The sequence below is a fragment of the Hyaena hyaena genome, unplaced genomic scaffold, assembly GCF_003009895.1.
Source record: "Hyaena hyaena isolate Hyena2069 unplaced genomic scaffold, ASM300989v1 scaffold_248, whole genome shotgun sequence".
Classification (NCBI taxonomy): domain Eukaryota; kingdom Metazoa; phylum Chordata; class Mammalia; order Carnivora; family Hyaenidae; genus Hyaena; species Hyaena hyaena.
Window position 1 is genome coordinate 2,264,934 of NW_024080881.1, and position 16,617 is coordinate 2,281,550.

At 57.6% G+C, this 16,617-nt stretch overlaps 1 protein-coding gene across 2 annotated transcripts in view; it reads right to left on the reverse strand.

The window, feature by feature from the left end:
* Positions 1 to 806: 806 nt before the first annotated feature.
* The window catches only part of SPTBN2 (spectrin beta, non-erythrocytic 2), a 40,285-nt gene continuing 24,474 nt past the window's right edge, over positions 807 to 16,617 (reverse strand). For both annotated transcript variants that reach the window (XM_039244758.1, XM_039244759.1), the window contains exons 15-37: positions 16,316 to 16,453; positions 15,194 to 15,950; positions 14,109 to 14,311; positions 13,643 to 13,733; positions 13,273 to 13,419; positions 10,623 to 10,886; positions 9,012 to 9,236; positions 8,612 to 8,701; positions 8,005 to 8,265; positions 7,789 to 7,919; positions 7,352 to 7,556; positions 6,451 to 6,825; positions 5,527 to 5,771; positions 5,293 to 5,431; positions 4,946 to 5,030; positions 4,475 to 4,671; positions 4,014 to 4,156; positions 3,847 to 3,922; positions 3,716 to 3,766; positions 3,273 to 3,493; positions 2,580 to 2,753; positions 1,996 to 2,038; positions 807 to 1,687 (exon numbers count right to left, since the gene is read on the reverse strand). In XM_039244758.1, coding sequence (XP_039100689.1) covers positions 1,454 to 1,687; positions 1,996 to 2,038; positions 2,580 to 2,753; positions 3,273 to 3,493; positions 3,716 to 3,766; positions 3,847 to 3,922; positions 4,014 to 4,156; positions 4,475 to 4,671; positions 4,946 to 5,030; positions 5,293 to 5,431; positions 5,527 to 5,771; positions 6,451 to 6,825; positions 7,352 to 7,556; positions 7,789 to 7,919; positions 8,005 to 8,265; positions 8,612 to 8,701; positions 9,012 to 9,236; positions 10,623 to 10,886; positions 13,273 to 13,419; positions 13,643 to 13,733; positions 14,109 to 14,311; positions 15,194 to 15,950; positions 16,316 to 16,453 — 4,495 coding nt within the window. In that variant the 3' untranslated portion in view covers positions 807 to 1,453. The remainder of the gene's footprint in view (positions 1,688 to 1,995; positions 2,039 to 2,579; positions 2,754 to 3,272; positions 3,494 to 3,715; positions 3,767 to 3,846; positions 3,923 to 4,013; positions 4,157 to 4,474; positions 4,672 to 4,945; positions 5,031 to 5,292; positions 5,432 to 5,526; positions 5,772 to 6,450; positions 6,826 to 7,351; positions 7,557 to 7,788; positions 7,920 to 8,004; positions 8,266 to 8,611; positions 8,702 to 9,011; positions 9,237 to 10,622; positions 10,887 to 13,272; positions 13,420 to 13,642; positions 13,734 to 14,108; positions 14,312 to 15,193; positions 15,951 to 16,315; positions 16,454 to 16,617) is intronic.

The following is a 16,617-nucleotide window of genomic DNA, read 5'->3' on the forward strand; positions in this document are numbered from 1 at the left end:
CTATACTGGAATTTAAAATTTTTAAAAAGTTAAAGATAGGGCTGCTTCTCTGAGCCCCCAAAAGAAATGATTGTGTATTTATGGGGAAAAAAAATGAAAGAACAAAGCTTTTCCTGTAGGAGGTCACCAAGGCAATACTGTTGCTTGAAACTTCCAACTGCCAAGCCAAAGGCAAAGGAGAAAGCTACCTGCCGGGTTTTTTTTTTTTTTTTAATATATACTTCACCAGATTTAGAATATCTTCTGTTGTATGTGTGTGTTTCCACACTTTGAATGTACCTTGTGGCTTCCCAGGGTGATGTCATCCCCTTGGACAGTGGATTGGGAATTCGCCACTTATCTGACCCCTGTCTGACCTCCCTTGATCCTCTCCATTGGGGAGGAGAGAGAACACGGGGTCCATAATCACCCCCTCTGTGCTCCACTCTCCCCTGTTGGGCTGAGCAGTGGCTGAGACTTGCTTGTGGCAATTCAGTCTTTCATTTTTGAAAACAGTTGAGAGAGTCACGAGTGAAGTCGTGCACTGGGGAATTAGTCGTTCACTGCCTTTAACATTAACAGTGCTTGTTAATATCCTGACCCATGGTGAACTTCTTTGGTCTAAAACTGAGGATTGTCATTAGTCAACCCATTATCATGGGGAAATGAAACCAAAGTAGGGTGGCTCTGAGAATAATGTGGTTCTTTGAGGGCTTGGCGGCTGGGGGCACCGCGGAGACCTGACACAGAGGGGACCAGAGCCAAAGGCAAGAACGTGGGCGTAGGCAGGGGAGCTTGTGGTCGGGAAAGCAAAGACACCCAGAAGCAGTAACAGAAGCTGAGCTGTTTAATCACCTCCTTGGCCAGACTCAAGGCTGTGGCTGCCCCTGAACAACTCACACCTGGAAGCCATCGAGTGTCGCCGCAGACGGAGCGGCCACTCGAGTCAGAGGAGGAGTTAGGATGGGAAGGGGGAGGAGCTTCGGCATCCCTGACTCGGTCATCTGGCCATCTTGCCCCCAGGTCCTGCTTCAGCTCTGAGAGGTTCCTGGCTGGTCCCCGGGGGCAAGGAACCGAGGGGGCATGCCCTAGCTGTGGTGGGAGAATGACCTGAGGCGGGGGCAGCCATTCCCCACATGGCCCATGTTGGGGCTTCCGGCCTGTCCGCACCTTAGTCGGGGTAGAGGCATAGGGCTGGGGGGAGAGGGACGAAGTCAGGAGGTGGGAGTGGAATTGGGGGTTGCCTGGGTCCCACCACCAGTCTGGAATTAAATAGCAGAAGAGGAGCGTTGCCCTTGGGAACACTGGCTTGTCCCCCCCCACCCCGCCTCCCAACAGTTCCTGGTGATGGGTTGACCTTGGCAACAGACCCTAGCAGCAGGCAGTTGTCCTGACAAGAGGGTGGTCCCTGTGGACAGTCCCTGGCAGTTTCCTGAATAGAGGGAAGAAGCTGGCCTGGGAGTCTTGCCCCCAACTACTTGCTCTTCTTGAAGAAGCTGAAGCGTTTTTCTCTCTCTCGTTCTCTGCCATCCTTGCTGCGAAGCACGACCGGCCCCTCCGCCCCGACCGGTGAGACTGGAGGCATGGTCATGGCCCGAGTCATGCCCCGGGCGGCACTGGGCACCGCTGGCTCTTCGGGCTCTCCAGAGGCAGAGGACGCAGTCGCAATGGCTGCATTTACCACCCGCAGCCACGAGCTCATCTCCGCCTGCAGAGGGCACAGAAAGACAGGTGGTCAGCGTCAAGGCAGCCGGGCAGAAGCTGCGGCCCGCAGGCGAGCGGGGAGGAAAGGGATGGGACTCTTTCCTCTCACTGGAGAAAATGACCCCTTGAAGACGGGGAACAGGTTTTTGTGTGGCCTTCACAAACATCTGGGTGACACATTGTGACCTCTCTGATCACCAAGAGGGAGACACTTAAGGAAAAAGAGAGGAGAGGGAAGAGAGGAGAATCTACAACTGGAAGGTTCTGAGAATGGCACAGAGAGAGACGTGGGGCCAGAAGGGGCCAGCTCACCTCATCCTTGGCCTGGAATAAATACTCTTTTCCATCCTGTAAGCTGTTGGGAGAAAGAGGAACCTCAGGGCAGAGCTGAGAATCTGGCCCAGCCACAGCGGTGCTGGAGGAGTCCTGGTGACCCTGAGAGCAGGCCGGAGGGCATGTGGCTGCAGCCCTGAGCCCTGAGCCCCACAGCGCAGGCGCCCTGCACATTCTGCACATTCTCAGCGCTGTGCGAAAGCAGGCCCTTCCTGTTTGGCCGCCGAGCACCACGGTGAGCTCGCTTGCATCCCAGGCTGTGCCCCCTGCGCTGGCTGCTTGCTGGCAGGCAGAGGTGGGCCCCTGGAGGCCCCCGCACATGGGCCTCCTTCAGATTTCCCACTCACAATCATGTTTTTGCTCGACATCGTCAGCAGGCAGGCCTAGGCGTCAGTGCTCCTGCGGCCCGAATACAGCCAGAACCCCCTCCCGTTCCCCCATCTACAACTCTGTCCCCAAACCAGCCCTGGAACTCTATTCCCTCTACTCCTAGCTTGTGGCTCCCCTTTACTTAGGGTCACCCCTACCTCCCCTCCCATCCTGAGGGCACTTGGCTTTCCTACCCCAGCTTGAAGACGTGTTTGCGCTTTCGATAATCAAAGGCGACGCTGCCCTGGGCCCTGGCCAGGCTGACAGGCACTTCTCCGTGGTATGGCACTCCTGTGCTGGCGGCCTTTGCGTCCTTATAGAAGCCAAGGCTCCCACGCCGCAGGACGCAGTACACGTTTTGCCATGACCTGGGAGGGATGTGGTGTAGGTGACGAGGTGAGACAGGTGACTAGTCTTTGTGGGGCCTAGAACCCTAGCTTCGGTGTCTGAGGGCTTCCAGTGCCACTCCTATCATTGAGCCCCTCATCTTTACACACTCCCAGCTGTCACCTGAGGCCCTGCCCTTCTCCTGGGTCCTCTCCCTCCCAGAGAACCTCCTCCTACATCGAGCCTCTTCCCCGCCTATTTGGAAGAGGTTCCAGGGAAGCCTCTTTTTTTTTTTTTTTTTTTACTGTTTATTTTTGAGAGAGAGAGACAGAGCATGAGTGGGGCAGGGGCAGAGAGAGAGGGAGACACAGACTCTAAATCAGGCTCCAGGCTCTGAGCTGTCAGCACAGAGCCGGACATAGGGCTCAAACCGTGAGTTCATGACCTGAGCCCAAGTCGGACACTTAACCGACTGAGCCATCCAGGCGCCCCTGGGGAAGCCTCTTTGGAAGGCAGGAACCGGAGAGGCCACCGATGCTGTGTGGCCACAGGGCCAATACCTGTTGGCAGCCTTCTTGCCAAAGGCCTCCATTTCCTGTTTGCGGCACAGCATCCCTTCCATCTGTTCCTGGGCAGAGAGCTCTGGGCCTCGAGGGGGCAAAGTGGCAACCCGGGCTGGCTCGGACGATCTGCTCTGGGGCATCACAGGAGGGGCTGGGCCTCGCGTCCGGGTCTGCTTCTCTCCCCGTGGCCCATTGGCCTCGTCCCCTGTGCCAGACCCCTGTGGGGAAAATGGACAATGGTGTCAGTGTCAAAGGATGAGATGGGAAAAACCTAGCCTGAATGTCATGAAGCTTGAAGTCCAAGGGCTGGTCTTCTCGCCCCCGGGTTTCCTCTGGGCACCGGGCTTCTCCTACCCCCAGGATCCCCACCACCAGCTCACATCCCTCTTCATCCCTTCATCTCCCAGTTTTCAACACCCACACCTCTGGGAGAAACTCACAGGTCCTTCTGGGAAGCTGCCTTGCTCCAGGCTCTGTTGTTCCAACAGGGGCTGTGAGGACAAGAAGCTGTAAGACGATGCGCAAGATGGGGAGCAGAGATTCTGATGGGGGCACAGGGCAGCGGGGTCACCTGAGGGGACTCTGTATCTGTGCAGACTCCGTTGACGCTGGCCTGCTGTGCAGATGCTGGCGGCCGGGGGCGGGTTCTGGAATAGCAGAAGGAGACACAGAGTGTTAAGTCCTTGGGGTTGCTCAGCCTCAGCCTCGGTCTCTGTCCCCAAGGGTCCCAGCTCTCACCCATCCCGGGTGGCATCGGGAGCTGCTCGGCTGTCTACCAGGTCGCCTTCAGTCAGACTGGCTCTGGGCTCTGGGGCAGGGGGCCGTTTCCTCCGTTCCTCCTCCTCCCGCTTTCTTTTCCGCTCCTTCTCCTGCTCTTCCAGCTGTCAAAACATTCTGGGGTCAGAGCACAGAAGGTCGCATTCAAGAGGACCAGGGAGGGCACTGGGGAAAGCGGAAATGCCTCAGCTCTAGCCTGATGGAACAGAAAGGATAGAAAATAAGATTCCAAAAGAAGGTGGGGATTTGAAGCAATGGGGGAGATGGTGTCTGTGAGTGTCACCCGGGGGGGGCTGAGGGCTCCTGGAGCCGGGGTACAACAGGCACGGGTGGCTCACGTCCGGGAGACTCTGGCGCAGTGGGGACATCAAGCAGGGGAGAGCCCGGGCCTGGGGCAGTGGGAGGGGGCGGGCCTTCCTCACCGCCGTGAGCTTCTCCAGCGCGCTGAAGCGCTCCTCCCAGGCCACCGCCGACTTCTGGAAGGCCTCGTGCCGCTTGATGAGGCTCTCGACTTCATCGACCGTGCAGCCCAGCTCAGCACTCCTCACCAACGGCTCTTGGCTGCACAGCCAGGCCTCTGCCATACCCGCATCTCTCCCAAACACGAGCACCTCCAAAACTGCGGATTTTGGGGGGCAGGGGGGAATGGCAGGTCAGAGCTCCAGCAGGGCACCGTCACCACAGCCCTTCAACAACAGGGACAACAGAGGAAGCTACTGCCCCAGAGCAGAAGCACAGGGCAGAGCCAGGCAGTGCCAAGGGCGGGCACCTTGAATTCCATGCTCAGGCCTCTTGGTCTTGCCTACTCTGGAAACTACCATGTACAAGACCCCAGCCCCTTCTCCGGGGGCCTGGTGCCCTTGGCCAATTCCCCGGTGCCCATGGCGGCTCACCGAGCTGGAGCCAGTCCATCTTCTCCTGCCACTTGTCTGCTGTCTCCTGGCGCCGTGCCTGCAGCTGAGACAGCTTCTCTGAGATCTGGGGGGGGGGCAGAGACGTGAGTTAGCACCCAGTGGGACCTTTCCGGGGTCCCTGGAGGACTCCCGCAGGGAACCAGAGATTTCTGATTTCAGGAGGCAAGTGGTTCCGGGGGCAAGTTGGAACGGGGAAGTCCTGAGCAGCACTGAGGGGAGGGGGGGTCTCTGTGAAGGAAGAACGAGAGGAAGGAGGAACACTCAGGAAAGACCGGCACGGAGGCCTCCCCCGTGAGGATGGCTGGCTGCACCCACACCTCGCCCACCTCCTCAGCTGCGTAGTGGCTCCTGGCCAGCAGCCCCTGCCCCATGTCGATGCAAGAGGAGAAGCGGTCAGCCCTGGCCTCTATCTCCGCCTTGATGCCCTGGTGGTTCTTGATGACCAGGTCTGCGGAAGACACGTCCCTGGGGGGTACAGAGACCACATTACCGCTGCCCACGACCCTGTCCCAGCCCCCAGTCTGCAACCCTCGGAGGCTGCGGGGCAGCGTGGGCCTCACCGGGGCCGCTCCTGGGCATCCATCTGCAGGTTCACCCCATCCATCCACAGCATCAGCTCCCGGACAGCCTTGAAGAAGCGGAACTTGTCCGTGGTGTCCAGGAGCAGCTGGCGGCGGGCGGCAGAGTTTCCCTGAAGCTGGGTCCAGGCCTCAGCCACCGCCTGCATGTGGCGGCCGATCTCCTCAGCCTTGTCTCCAGCATAGGCCTTCTGGAGCCGATGGCCATCATCCTGCACCTGCTGGACCTGTGGGCGCACCCCCCCCCCGGCTCAGAGTGAGGCAGAGCTGGGGGACTCCAAGGAGCAGGGGCCTCTCTGGTCCTGGTCTCTATTCTCTACCAGCCAGAGACGCAGGAGGCAGAGCAGAGGGTGGGGGCTGGGAAAAAGGAAGGCCGGTGCCCAGAGTAAGCCCTGTCACCCCCTGCCCTGCTGGGTCTCAACATGGGGCCTGGGGAGTCTGGCGGGGGCAGCCCTTTAAACAGACCAATGGCCAGTTGAGCTTCTGGAGGCTTGTCCAGGACATGAGGGGCCCCAGAGATTGCTAGAATGAGGTTTTCAGCCACAAAGGGATCTGGGGAGTGGCTGCCTGGGTTTAAACAGTTGGAGGAAGGATCTGTGCTTCTGAGGTGTAGGTCTAGAGCTCTAACCTGGGAGGGACCAACAGGCAGATTTTAGTACGATGTGAAGAATCCAGCCATTGGGACCATCTGAAAGTGTCCCAGGCCCTCAGGACGGCTGGTCATTAAAGGTGTGAATGCCGTGGCTACATATGCCCTGGCCAGAGAGGCTTCCCTGGAGCCACTCCACCACCTTCGTCCCTAAGCGTCCCTCCAGAGGATGCCATCCCCACAAAGTCCCACATCCCACCATTTCCCACAAAGTCTCCTCTGAGCCACCCCTCACCATCACCATGCTTGGGTCTGACCTGGGCGCTGAGGGCCTGGATGTCGTGCTCAAAGGCGCAGTGGCGGCGCTGCAGGGCCTCGGCTGCGTTGAGGTCGCGGCCGGTCCCATCGGGAAGCTGTTGCTGCTTGTGCTGCACGCGCGCCAGCGCTTGGCGCGCCCCGTGCAGGAAGCGCTGCAGCTCGTGCGCCGCTGCCAGCACCTGACCCCGCGTGTCCAGCAGCTCGAGCAGGTCAGCCCAGGCCTCATTGAGACTGTCCTTCCACTCGGCCACGGTGGCCCGGGCGGCATGGCCCCCAGCGATGAGCCCATTGGCCAGTGCGTTGGCGCTGTCCACGCGCTCCTGACCGATGGTACTCGTGTCCCGGGAGAACTCTCGGAATTTGTCCCGGAGCATCTGGAGGAGGAAGCAGTTACGTGGATAGCACTTTAATACGGGTAGATGCAGTCCGTGCCTAGTGGGTGAGGCTTCTGGCCCCAAAACCGAGAACCTATTTCTCTCCATGGGCCACACGGGCCAAAATAGGTTTCTTCAGCAGGACAATTGGTTCTCATTTACCCCACAGGTGAGTGATGCCCCCAGACTCCAGGAAAACATTAGGGGTGCTTGGAATCTTTGGCCTTCAAGCAAGGATACCCTAACTATGGTCCATGCATCTCCACCTAATGGGGGGTCCAAAATCCCAAACAGTGTAGAGGACGTCCCCTGCGCTGAGTTCTGTTGGAAGAGTGATTGGAAATTTCCTTTTTGCCCACATCTGCGTGCAGCCCTTCAAATGAGGTGCCCACGGACAGCGCCCGGCTCAGCCTGCTCTCGCGCCCCCTGCCCCTCGATGCTCGGCCAGGAGGAGGCGCTGGCCTCCGGGCAGGTCCTCCACACCTCCCAGAGCTGCTGGCACCCCCCCCCCCCCCCCCCCACTCACAGTCACGTGCTCGTAGTCCTGGCCCAGCTCGTGGGAGGCGGCCACCACCTCGCGCTCCTGGATCCACTGCTCCAGGTCGTCCAGCTCGCGGCGGAGCTGGCATAGCCGCAGGTGCTCGTGCAGGCGCTCCCGCCGCTCCCCCGCCAGCTCCTTCAGGCTGGCGTACAGCTTGTCCACCTGCGCTTGGCGGATCGATATTCGCGTGCTGCCGGGCAGGGGAGGCAGGACTCAGGGCACAGGGCTCTGGTCCCTTCCCGTTCTATTGCTTCCAGATCCCCTGCCCACCCCCTCACTCCCTGCCAAGGCTCCGCTTGCCTAGCTTTCTAGGTAGTTCTGTACAGACGTAGTATAGAAGGCTCCGCAGTCCAGGCACCACCCGGGAACCCATTCCCGCTCCCCCCAGGAGCCGTTCTCCCCCTTCGCCCCGCTGGGTTCACCTCTCTGGGTGGTTGTGGTCAATCATGTCTTGGCTGCTGGCTGCCAGCTGGTGGATGGTCTGAGCATAGTCGGCCAGGGCTTGTTCCAGCACCTGATGCTTCTTCACCTCCGCCTGGGCACTGAGCTCGTCCTGGGAACGACAGTGGGCGTCAGGGAGCAGGGGGCTGGGGAAGAGAGCGGCGGCCACGCAGCCTGAGCTCTGCCGGGCCTCTCACCTTGGCTTTCTCCTGGCCCATCATGTGCAGCTCCTGCTCGCCCATCCAGGCCTCGGCCTCGGCGGCGTCGCGGTAGAACTGCTGGGCCCGCAGCGCCTCCTCCAGTCGCTTTCCTCGAAGCTCCAGCTCGCGGCTCAGGCGTTTCCACATCTCCTGCAGCTCAGCCAGCTCTGGGCCTGCCGCCGCCGCGCCCAGCGTGCGCTGCCGCTCCGTCAGGTCCGCGATCCGCGGCTCGTGGCCCTGTATCTCCTTCTGCAGGGTCTGTCCACGGCATCAGAAACGGGCGCTCTGAAACGGGGCCCCTCACCACATCCCCGCTTCCCCCTGCTCAACAGCCAGCCCCCTACTCTCAGCTTGCTTTCTTCCTGAGTCCTCCTCACTCCCCGCCTCTTCTGGCTTAAGAAGGGGATGGTAACGCCTGGTCTGCTACAAGGGGAACCCGCCCTCCTTGGGGGAGAAGAGGCCAAGCAGTGAAGTCTAGGATGACACCAGGATTGAGGGGGAGCCAGAGAAACCCGTTTTTTTTTTTTTTTTTTTTAAGAAAAAAAACCTTCCAAGTCTCGGAGGCTCTTGAGACCTTTTCTTTCGCCTTCAGCCTCGGCCTCACCTGGTTTTTCTTCATGAGAAGCTGGACACTGGGCAGGTCCTTGCCATGTTCCATGGAGCTGGCCATGGGTAGCCGCTCTGTCACCCACAGCTGGATGGGAAAGAGGGGGTCGGTGGAGGTCCAGAGGGCGAAGTGAGAGTTGGGGCTGGGCGGTGTGCTGCCCTGGGGAGAGATCTGCTAGGGCTCCTGGTGTGCGCGTGCTGGGAACGGTCATCTCTGAGTCCGGGGCAGAGGGACCTAGAGGGCATCCCCCAGGCGTCCCTTGAGAGTCTGTTTTCGATGCCAAAGGGAAGAGAGGCTGGCATCTCCCCAGCATCGGGGAAGGAGACTGGAAAGCAAACTGCAAGGAGCAATTTGCCATGATGATGACTCTACCCCAGCCCGGACGCTAGTGACTCACAATCTCGTCCTCCACGTCCCGGTGGAACTGGTGCTGCTCGCGGGAGGCGTGCAGGCGCTGGCAGCGCTCCCTCATGGGCTGGCACAGCGCCCGGAACTTCTCCTCCACGGCCCTCGACGTCCTCTCCACCTCCCCCGCACCCTGGTCCTCCTGGGCCAGCGCCGTCGCCTGGGCCTGGATGGCCTCCACCTCCTTCTCGCGCACGGCCATCTCCCGTTCCAGCATCTGCAGCCCGGGGAGGAAGGGGTGCTGTCACCACGCATCTGCCTTCAAGCCCAGAGGAGACTCCAGTCTTCCTGTGGTCAATCAGGATTTCTTATCCCCGGGGTTCACCGCAGGGAGAGCATCTCCTCATGGCCTAGCTCAGTGGACCTCACACTCTAATATACCTAAGAGTCTGGGGGGATGTGATAACTGGGCCGGATCCAAGTTCACCTCAGTTCCAGGTACATCTTTTCCTGTTTTAAGACATTGGGACTGAACCCTGTAGACGGTTTTCCTTCACCAGCTGGTGCAATGCTAGGCTTTGTCATTAGAGGGCGCTAGAGGCACAGCACAATGCAAACAGGGGAAGGTGCAATTTATCGTTCCTGTGTGCTTTTCCTCTTGCTTCTATAGCAAAACTGCCCATGGTGTGCAGGAAATCCAGCGGCTCTCACTGCCCTCCAGCAAATTTTGCTGGCTTCCCAGTGGCAACTTCCTGCGGGCCAATGTTGGCCTGCCAGCGTTAGACCGGCCTGGTCCCATGATACCCCAGCAAAGTTCTGCAATATCTACCCCATGGGCCTCAGCCCTCTCCAAGGAGGTCTGAAACTCAGCCATGGGTGGGGGAAGCCATATCATTCCTCCTTGGGTACCCCTCCTCAGCACTAGAGGTAGTAGCTGCTGCCTGCATTTGCTATTTCTGTACTCTTTACAGCAGGGATCAGCAAATCCAGCTCCCTGCCTGTTTTTGTAAATAAAGTTTTGTTGGCACATAGCCACACCCATTATTTTACATATTGCCTATGGCTGCTTTCACCCTACAAGAACAGAGTTGAATAGTTATGAGAGTGGGGTGCCTGGGTGGTCAATCAGTTAAAGCGTCCGACTTCTTCGGCTCAGGTCATGATCTCACGGTTCGTGAGTTCGAGTCCCGTGTCAGGCTCTGTGCTGACAGCCAGCTCAGAGCCTGGAGACTGTTTCAGATTCTGTATCTCCCTCTCAATCTGACCCTCCCCTGCTCACACTGTCTCTCTCAGAAAAAAAAAAAGTTATGACAGAGATCTTATGACCTACAAAGGCCGAAATGTTACTTTTATAGAAAAATGTTTTCGATATCTCTCTACCCTTTGGTAGTTAACCACCTTTTACTAATTGATACTATTTTTTTTTTTTTTTACTAAAGTTTCGTTGTTCAAGTTAGAGCATGGTTTCTATCTTCTGGCTTCACTCTGACTCATACATGCTCCCCAAGATTCTGAGACAGTGGCCCACGGACGTTGCTTTGAGAAATACCGGTAAAGAGATTATCTGTGAGGCCTGAGAATGACCTCCCAGATCTCAAGAGCTACAGACTCCCTCCTCCTCTCTGCTGCGGTTCCCCATCCCCGTCACAGGCCTGCAGAGCACCTGTTGCTTCTTGAGCAGAATGTTGACGCTGGTGAGGTCCTTGCCATAGTCGTCCGAGTGCAGCTGGGCCTGCAGACTCTCGAGCCAGCTCTCCAGGGCGGAGCAGCTCTGGGCAAACAGCTCGGCTCGGTTGGCATCGAAGAGGCTACGGGCCTTGGCCTGGGTGGTGCTCTCCAGCCTGTCCCAGCGCTGATGCAGGTCCTCCAGCTTCTCGGACACCAGGGCCTTCAGTTCTGGCTTCTCAAGGGTCAGCTCCCGCCCTTCCTGGGTGGTGGGACAAAGAAGGTGTCCGTGTCAGAAGTAGATACTGCTGGGCGCCTGGGTGGCTCAGTCGGTTGAGCATCTAGCTTTGGCCCAGGTCACCATTTCATGGTTCGTGAGTTCAACCCTCACATCGGGCTCGCTGCTGTCAGCGCAGAGCCTGCTCTGGATCCTCTGTCCTCCCCTCTCTCTGCCCCTCCCCTGCTTGTGCTTTCTCTCTTAAAAGTAAATAAACAGTACAAAAAAAATAAAAGAATTAGATATTGCTGAACTTTATGGGTTGGTAGCAGATCAGGGACCTAAAGGGCAGGAGGAACCTGAAGTTAGGCAATAATTCCAGGTTTTCGCGTACTCTCCGTAACATGCTCTTCTCAAAGGTTTCAGACCCCTGCGAGCCCCTCCATCCCCCGCTGCCGATTACACCCTACTTGTTCAAGGTCCAGCTCACACCTCATTTCAACTAAGAAGCCATGGAGACCTTTCCTACTCTGGGCTCCCTCATGCTTGTCGCTTCTGGGGTTATGCCATGCACGGTCTTGCATATTTGCCATCTTCTCCTGTTTCTCAGCGAGTCTCTCTGCCCCTCCCCTGGCTTATGGACACACGAGTCCCACCTGCTCTTCCCAATCCCGGCCTTTCTGCTTGAGGACTTTCGTTGCTGGAGAGGCGGGGGAGGCACGGTCTCCTGACCTGCAGGCAAGGCAGACCGGAAGCGCCCGGGAGTCACTGCCCGAGGAAGCAGCCCGCCACCAGTGACAGACAGGGAGCTGGTGGACGAAGACTCAGCATCCTTGTTCTTTGGTTGGGATAACGTGGATGCGCGTTCTACGCTGTCTCCCACGGGGCCCCATTAGGACTGAGTGCCAGGGGCCCACTGGGGTGACTGGCACGGCAGTGGGCCCATTATCAAATGCCTTTCCTTCTCCATCCCAGCACCGCACTCTCCTACTGGTATTTTTGGTGCTTGTCTCCCATAAAGTGGCCTTCACTGGAAGCCTTGTTTCAGGGTCTGCTTCTGGGAGAACACAGAAGGAGACACTGCCATGCGGCCATTTTGTGCACGGCTTCCACGATGAGTGTCAGAGTCTGGCACTACTTGGGTAACTTCACAAACCTTCAGCACAAGCCACACTTCGACGCACAGCCCTTACGTGGTGTTCAAGGCTTTTCATGACCTGGCCTAGCAGGCTTTTCCCACCGTTTCCACCATGGGGCCCCTTCGCGCATTCTGTCCTCCTGCCAGACTGACTTACCCCTTGCTCCTTACCCCACTTCCGCAACTTGGGCTTCCTGTTTGCATAGAAACATTTTTTGTCCAATGTCTGCTTGTCCAATTTTGACTCATCCTTCATGGACTACCCTGGAGGCTCCTGCCTCTAGGATTTCCGTACCTCCTCTCTCCTTGTAAACAGCTTTACGGGCACACACAGAGGGCCTAGGTTCTATCCGGCCCTCTCTTACTGCATTTGCTATATTCTGCTCTGGATTTAATCTAATTTATTTGTGTATACATCTCATATCCTGGCTATCGTGTCATTCTTCAAGGGTGGAGCCCACAATGGAACTGCCTAAGGAACTTCCTTCTCAGTGCCTAATACGATGCTTTGCATATAGTAGCAGCAAGTAATATTTGCTGAATAAATGGAAACACCGGATATACGCTGGTCCCCTCCTCTCCCCAACCATCATGCCCTTGAGGGAAGGAAAGTGTCTTTTTATATACGTTGCAGTACCTAGCAGAGAGCTGAGCATGCATATTGTTGCCCAGGAATACTTGCTGAGTTGAAATAAAGTTTTACCTGTGCTCAGCTCTTGAGGAAGTGGTACCAAGTACCAAGTATCAGGAAGAAGAAGACTCAAAAGCAAAGGTTGGCAAAAGGTGCTCTGTGGGCTCAGTGTGGCCCACCACTTGTTTTTATAAATAAAGTTTTATTGGAACACAGCTGCACGCAATCATTTCTGTATTCTCGAGGGCTGCTTTTGCGCCACACTGGCATAGCTGAGTAGTCACAGCAGAAAATGTGTGGCCCACAAAGCTGAACATATTTACCATCTGGCCCTTTGCAGAAGTTTGCTGACCCCAGCTAAAGAACGTCATCCTGCTCTGGACCCAGGGAGAGTTACTGTGTTGACCCAAGGCTGCAGTTTGGCTCCCGTGCTACTAATTTGTACTTTCCCACGGTTCTGGAGTCACCGTCTCATAGACCAAAGACCTTTGTTCCCCAGACCATAACTCTCCACTTTGGAGGTTTGGCACCAGAGGCCCTGAGATCTCTAACCCTGGAAGAACCACAGACTAACGCCAGGATCCCTCCCTGCACTGTGGCCACGATCCTGTCCAGAAGAGGCCCCGGGGCTCTCTTCCTGCTGCTGCTGTCCCACCACTCACCTTGTCTACCTTGTCCAGCCAGTCTTTGTTGGCGGCCAGCTCAGCCATGAACGCCTGGTGCTTCTGCCACTTGGTGTGCAGGTTGCGGGCCTCGTCGTAGGACACGTCCTGGGCTGTCAGCATCTTCTCATCAATCCAGAGCTTCAGCTGGACCCCGCGCAGAGCAGGGACGGAGAAGGGCAGAGTGCATTTCAGATGGAGGGGCGCATGAGGGGGCGAGGTGAGCTGGGAGGGATGTGGGGAGAAGCCACGCAGGGGTCCACTTCGGTGATACCACAGCGGACTTGCTGTCGGCTCAGAGAGCCAGGGCGTTTTAGCAGAGGGACGGCTAGGGGATGTGGGAGGGCCATGGGGGTACCAAGGGCCTCACCTCGTGACAGTCTTGTAGGAAATGCTGCTGCTCTCGGTTGTCCCGAAGACGGCCCAAGAGCTGCTGCACTGCTTCTTGATTCTTCTTGTGTCTGTAATGACAGTCCCTTGTGAGACCCTTGAACTTGCTGGCAAAGGGTTATGAGCCTCTAACTAGCCTGGAAGCCTTCAGTCCTTTTGTTTTGGGGACACTGCCTTCTGGGAGTGCTGCAGGACAACCCAGGAATCCTGGTCTCCAGCATCCAGCTACTCCAGTGGCCTTCATCTCCCCTGGTGTGGGGGAGGCAGGGCTTCCCGGCTCATGGCTTAGTCCCTCTCCAATCACTTAGTGTTTGTCAGCCCCCACCACCATCTGTCTGCCTGTGCGGCGTTCTCCAGCTTCTTCTTCAATGAAACAGGCCATGCTGTTTTCGCCCACTTCCCCCCATCCCCCCGGGCCGCTCATTTACCCACTGTCTTTACCGTACCTCCTCTCGATGGAGTCAGCCTTCTCCTGGATCTTCTCTGCATGGATGTTGCCTTCAGACACCAGCTGGCGCCCGGCCTCCAGTAGCCCGCGGATCCGCTCTCCGTTGGCATCCATGGTGCTCATGAAGTCTTCCAGTTTTTTTATGGTGGCATCAGCAGCTTGGAGTGTCCCCGGCATCTCCGTGTGGGACAAAACGTATTCCTGTGTGGGAAGAGAGGTACAGAACTCACTTCTCAAAAGCACTTGTCAACCTTTCAGAAGGGCTCTCCTGAAAGGACATTATCAGACATGGAGGCCAGCTGGGGAGAGGAGAGGAGCCGGTCGGGCTCTGAAGACAGCCTGGGGGGATGAGTGGGGGTGCTTGATTATGCTGCCATCTTGTAAAGTTACGAGGGGGCCGGGCAGGAGGACCTTAATAGCCCAAATCCTATTGCACCTTATTTCTGGCCATAGATTGGACAATTACGCAACAGGTCAGGCTTTCTATTTCTGCTCAAGTCAGTTTTGGTAAGTTATACTGACATCTTTTTTATTCTAGTTAGTCGTCGTCGTCGTCTTCTTCTTCTTCTTCTTCTTTTTAAAGTAAGCTCTAACCCAGTGTGAGGTTTGAACTCACGACCCTGCGATCAAGAGTCACATATTCTACTGAATGAGCCAGCCAGGTACCTACATTTTTCTTTATTCCCACATTGTTCTTTCTTTCTTTTTAAAATGAACTTGTTTTGGGATGTTTAGTTATTTATATTGAGAGAAGGAGAATGTGTGAGTGGGAGAGGGGCAGAGAGAGCGGAGAGAGAGAATCTCAAGCAGGCACCATGCTGTCAGCGCAAAGCCTGAGAGAGGGGCTCAGATCCATGAACCGTGAGGTCATGACCTGAGCCGAAACCAAGAGTCAAATAAATGCTTAACCAACCCAGCCACCCAGGCACCCCGCCCGTATTTTTCTAACATGCTCTCTGTCCATCCAGATTCTTCAACCACCCCCCACTGCCATTTCCTCCCCATCCACCTCTCTCCCCCGCACTTCCCCACCCCTAGCTCCCCCTCTTTCCTGGGTGGGCCGTTGGGTCCCAGGGCTCTCACCTGGCTGCTAAGCACACCCTCGGCCTGGCGAGCATCCCGCAGGAAGCCTTGGAAGCCATGGGCCTGGGCCAGGCGGCCTTGCCGGCTCTCCCACATGCGGCCCAGCTCCTCCCAGCCGGTGCCCAGGGCTTCGAGTCGCTGCCGTAGGAAGAGGCACTGCGGATCAGCCTGGTCCCGGGTCACCTCCTCACCCAGGGCCCGGAGCCGGCTGTACTCGCCCCGGGCCCGCTCCACCTCACCCCGCAGGGCTGCATGTTGGGCCAGGAGGGCCTCCGCCTCGGGCAGGGTAGCTGGCCCTTCTTCAGAGGCCACAGAGGTCTGCGTGCGACCGAGCCAAGCCTGGAAGTCATCCAAGCTGCGCAGGAAGTCCTGCAGCCGCCGCGCCTCACCCAGAGACTCTTCTCGCCGGCGCATGGTGGCCCTGAGGTCTTCCCAGCCAGCTTGTACCTCTCCAAGCCGGGCATTGATGGCAGGGGCTTGGGCGGGGTGGCCGGCAGCCAGGGCATTTGCCTCTCGAGTCAGTTCGCCCACCCGAGCGGCGATGGCCTCCAGGTCCCGCTCGGTGCCCGCCAGCTTCCGCTGCAGCGCCAGCACCCCGGCCAGGTCATTGCCCAGGCCCTGCGTGGACTCGATGACCTTGGTCTTTTCTCTCATCCAGGCCTGGGTCTCCGTGCACTCTAAGTGGTAGTTCTGGATGCTCAGGGCTGACGTCAGAGCTGCCTTCTTGCCGTCTGCCAGGGTCCGAAACTGCTGCCACCTGCGAGTGGGGGGAGGGTCTGGTGTCTAGAGTTGCTCAGCTTCCCTGCTGGCTTAGGCATACCTAGAAGCTTCTTGTCTCTCTCCGCCTCGGCATATTCCACCACCTGCTTCTGCTTGTTAAAGAGCCGGCCGCTCCCTGCGCATCCTCCCCTGCCTCCTCCATTGCTCCCTGTCCAGGCACAAGCCCTTTCGGACTACCTCTACCCCCTTCGTTTCTCTCCCCATTTCCCGCCTCTGCCCCGCAACATGTTCCAGACGGCCTTCCTTGCTCGTTTTTAGCCTCCATTCCGTGCCCTGCAGAGCCCCCTGTGGCTGCCATCCCCGTCTGCTGCATCCTTTCTTAGTCGCCCTCCCCAATCCCACCTGTGGTTGAGCTGCTTCTGGGTGTTGACGATGCTGTCCTTGCTGGGGGGTTTGGCTTTCAGCAACTGCTCCGCAATGTCATTCACAGCAGTGATTCGCGCTGCAAGGGCGTTCATTTCAGGCTCCAGGGTCTCGAACCTGAGAGGGTGGAAGAGGTGGCCGTGGATTGTGGGAGTGGTGATGCACCAGCCCATCTCCCCTCACGCCCAGGAAAATTCCTCTCTGAGGAGGCCTGAGGTTGCACATCTTTATATACAATGCCTGCAGCATCTGTGGGTCACGTGGGGAGCCTCAGTTCCCCC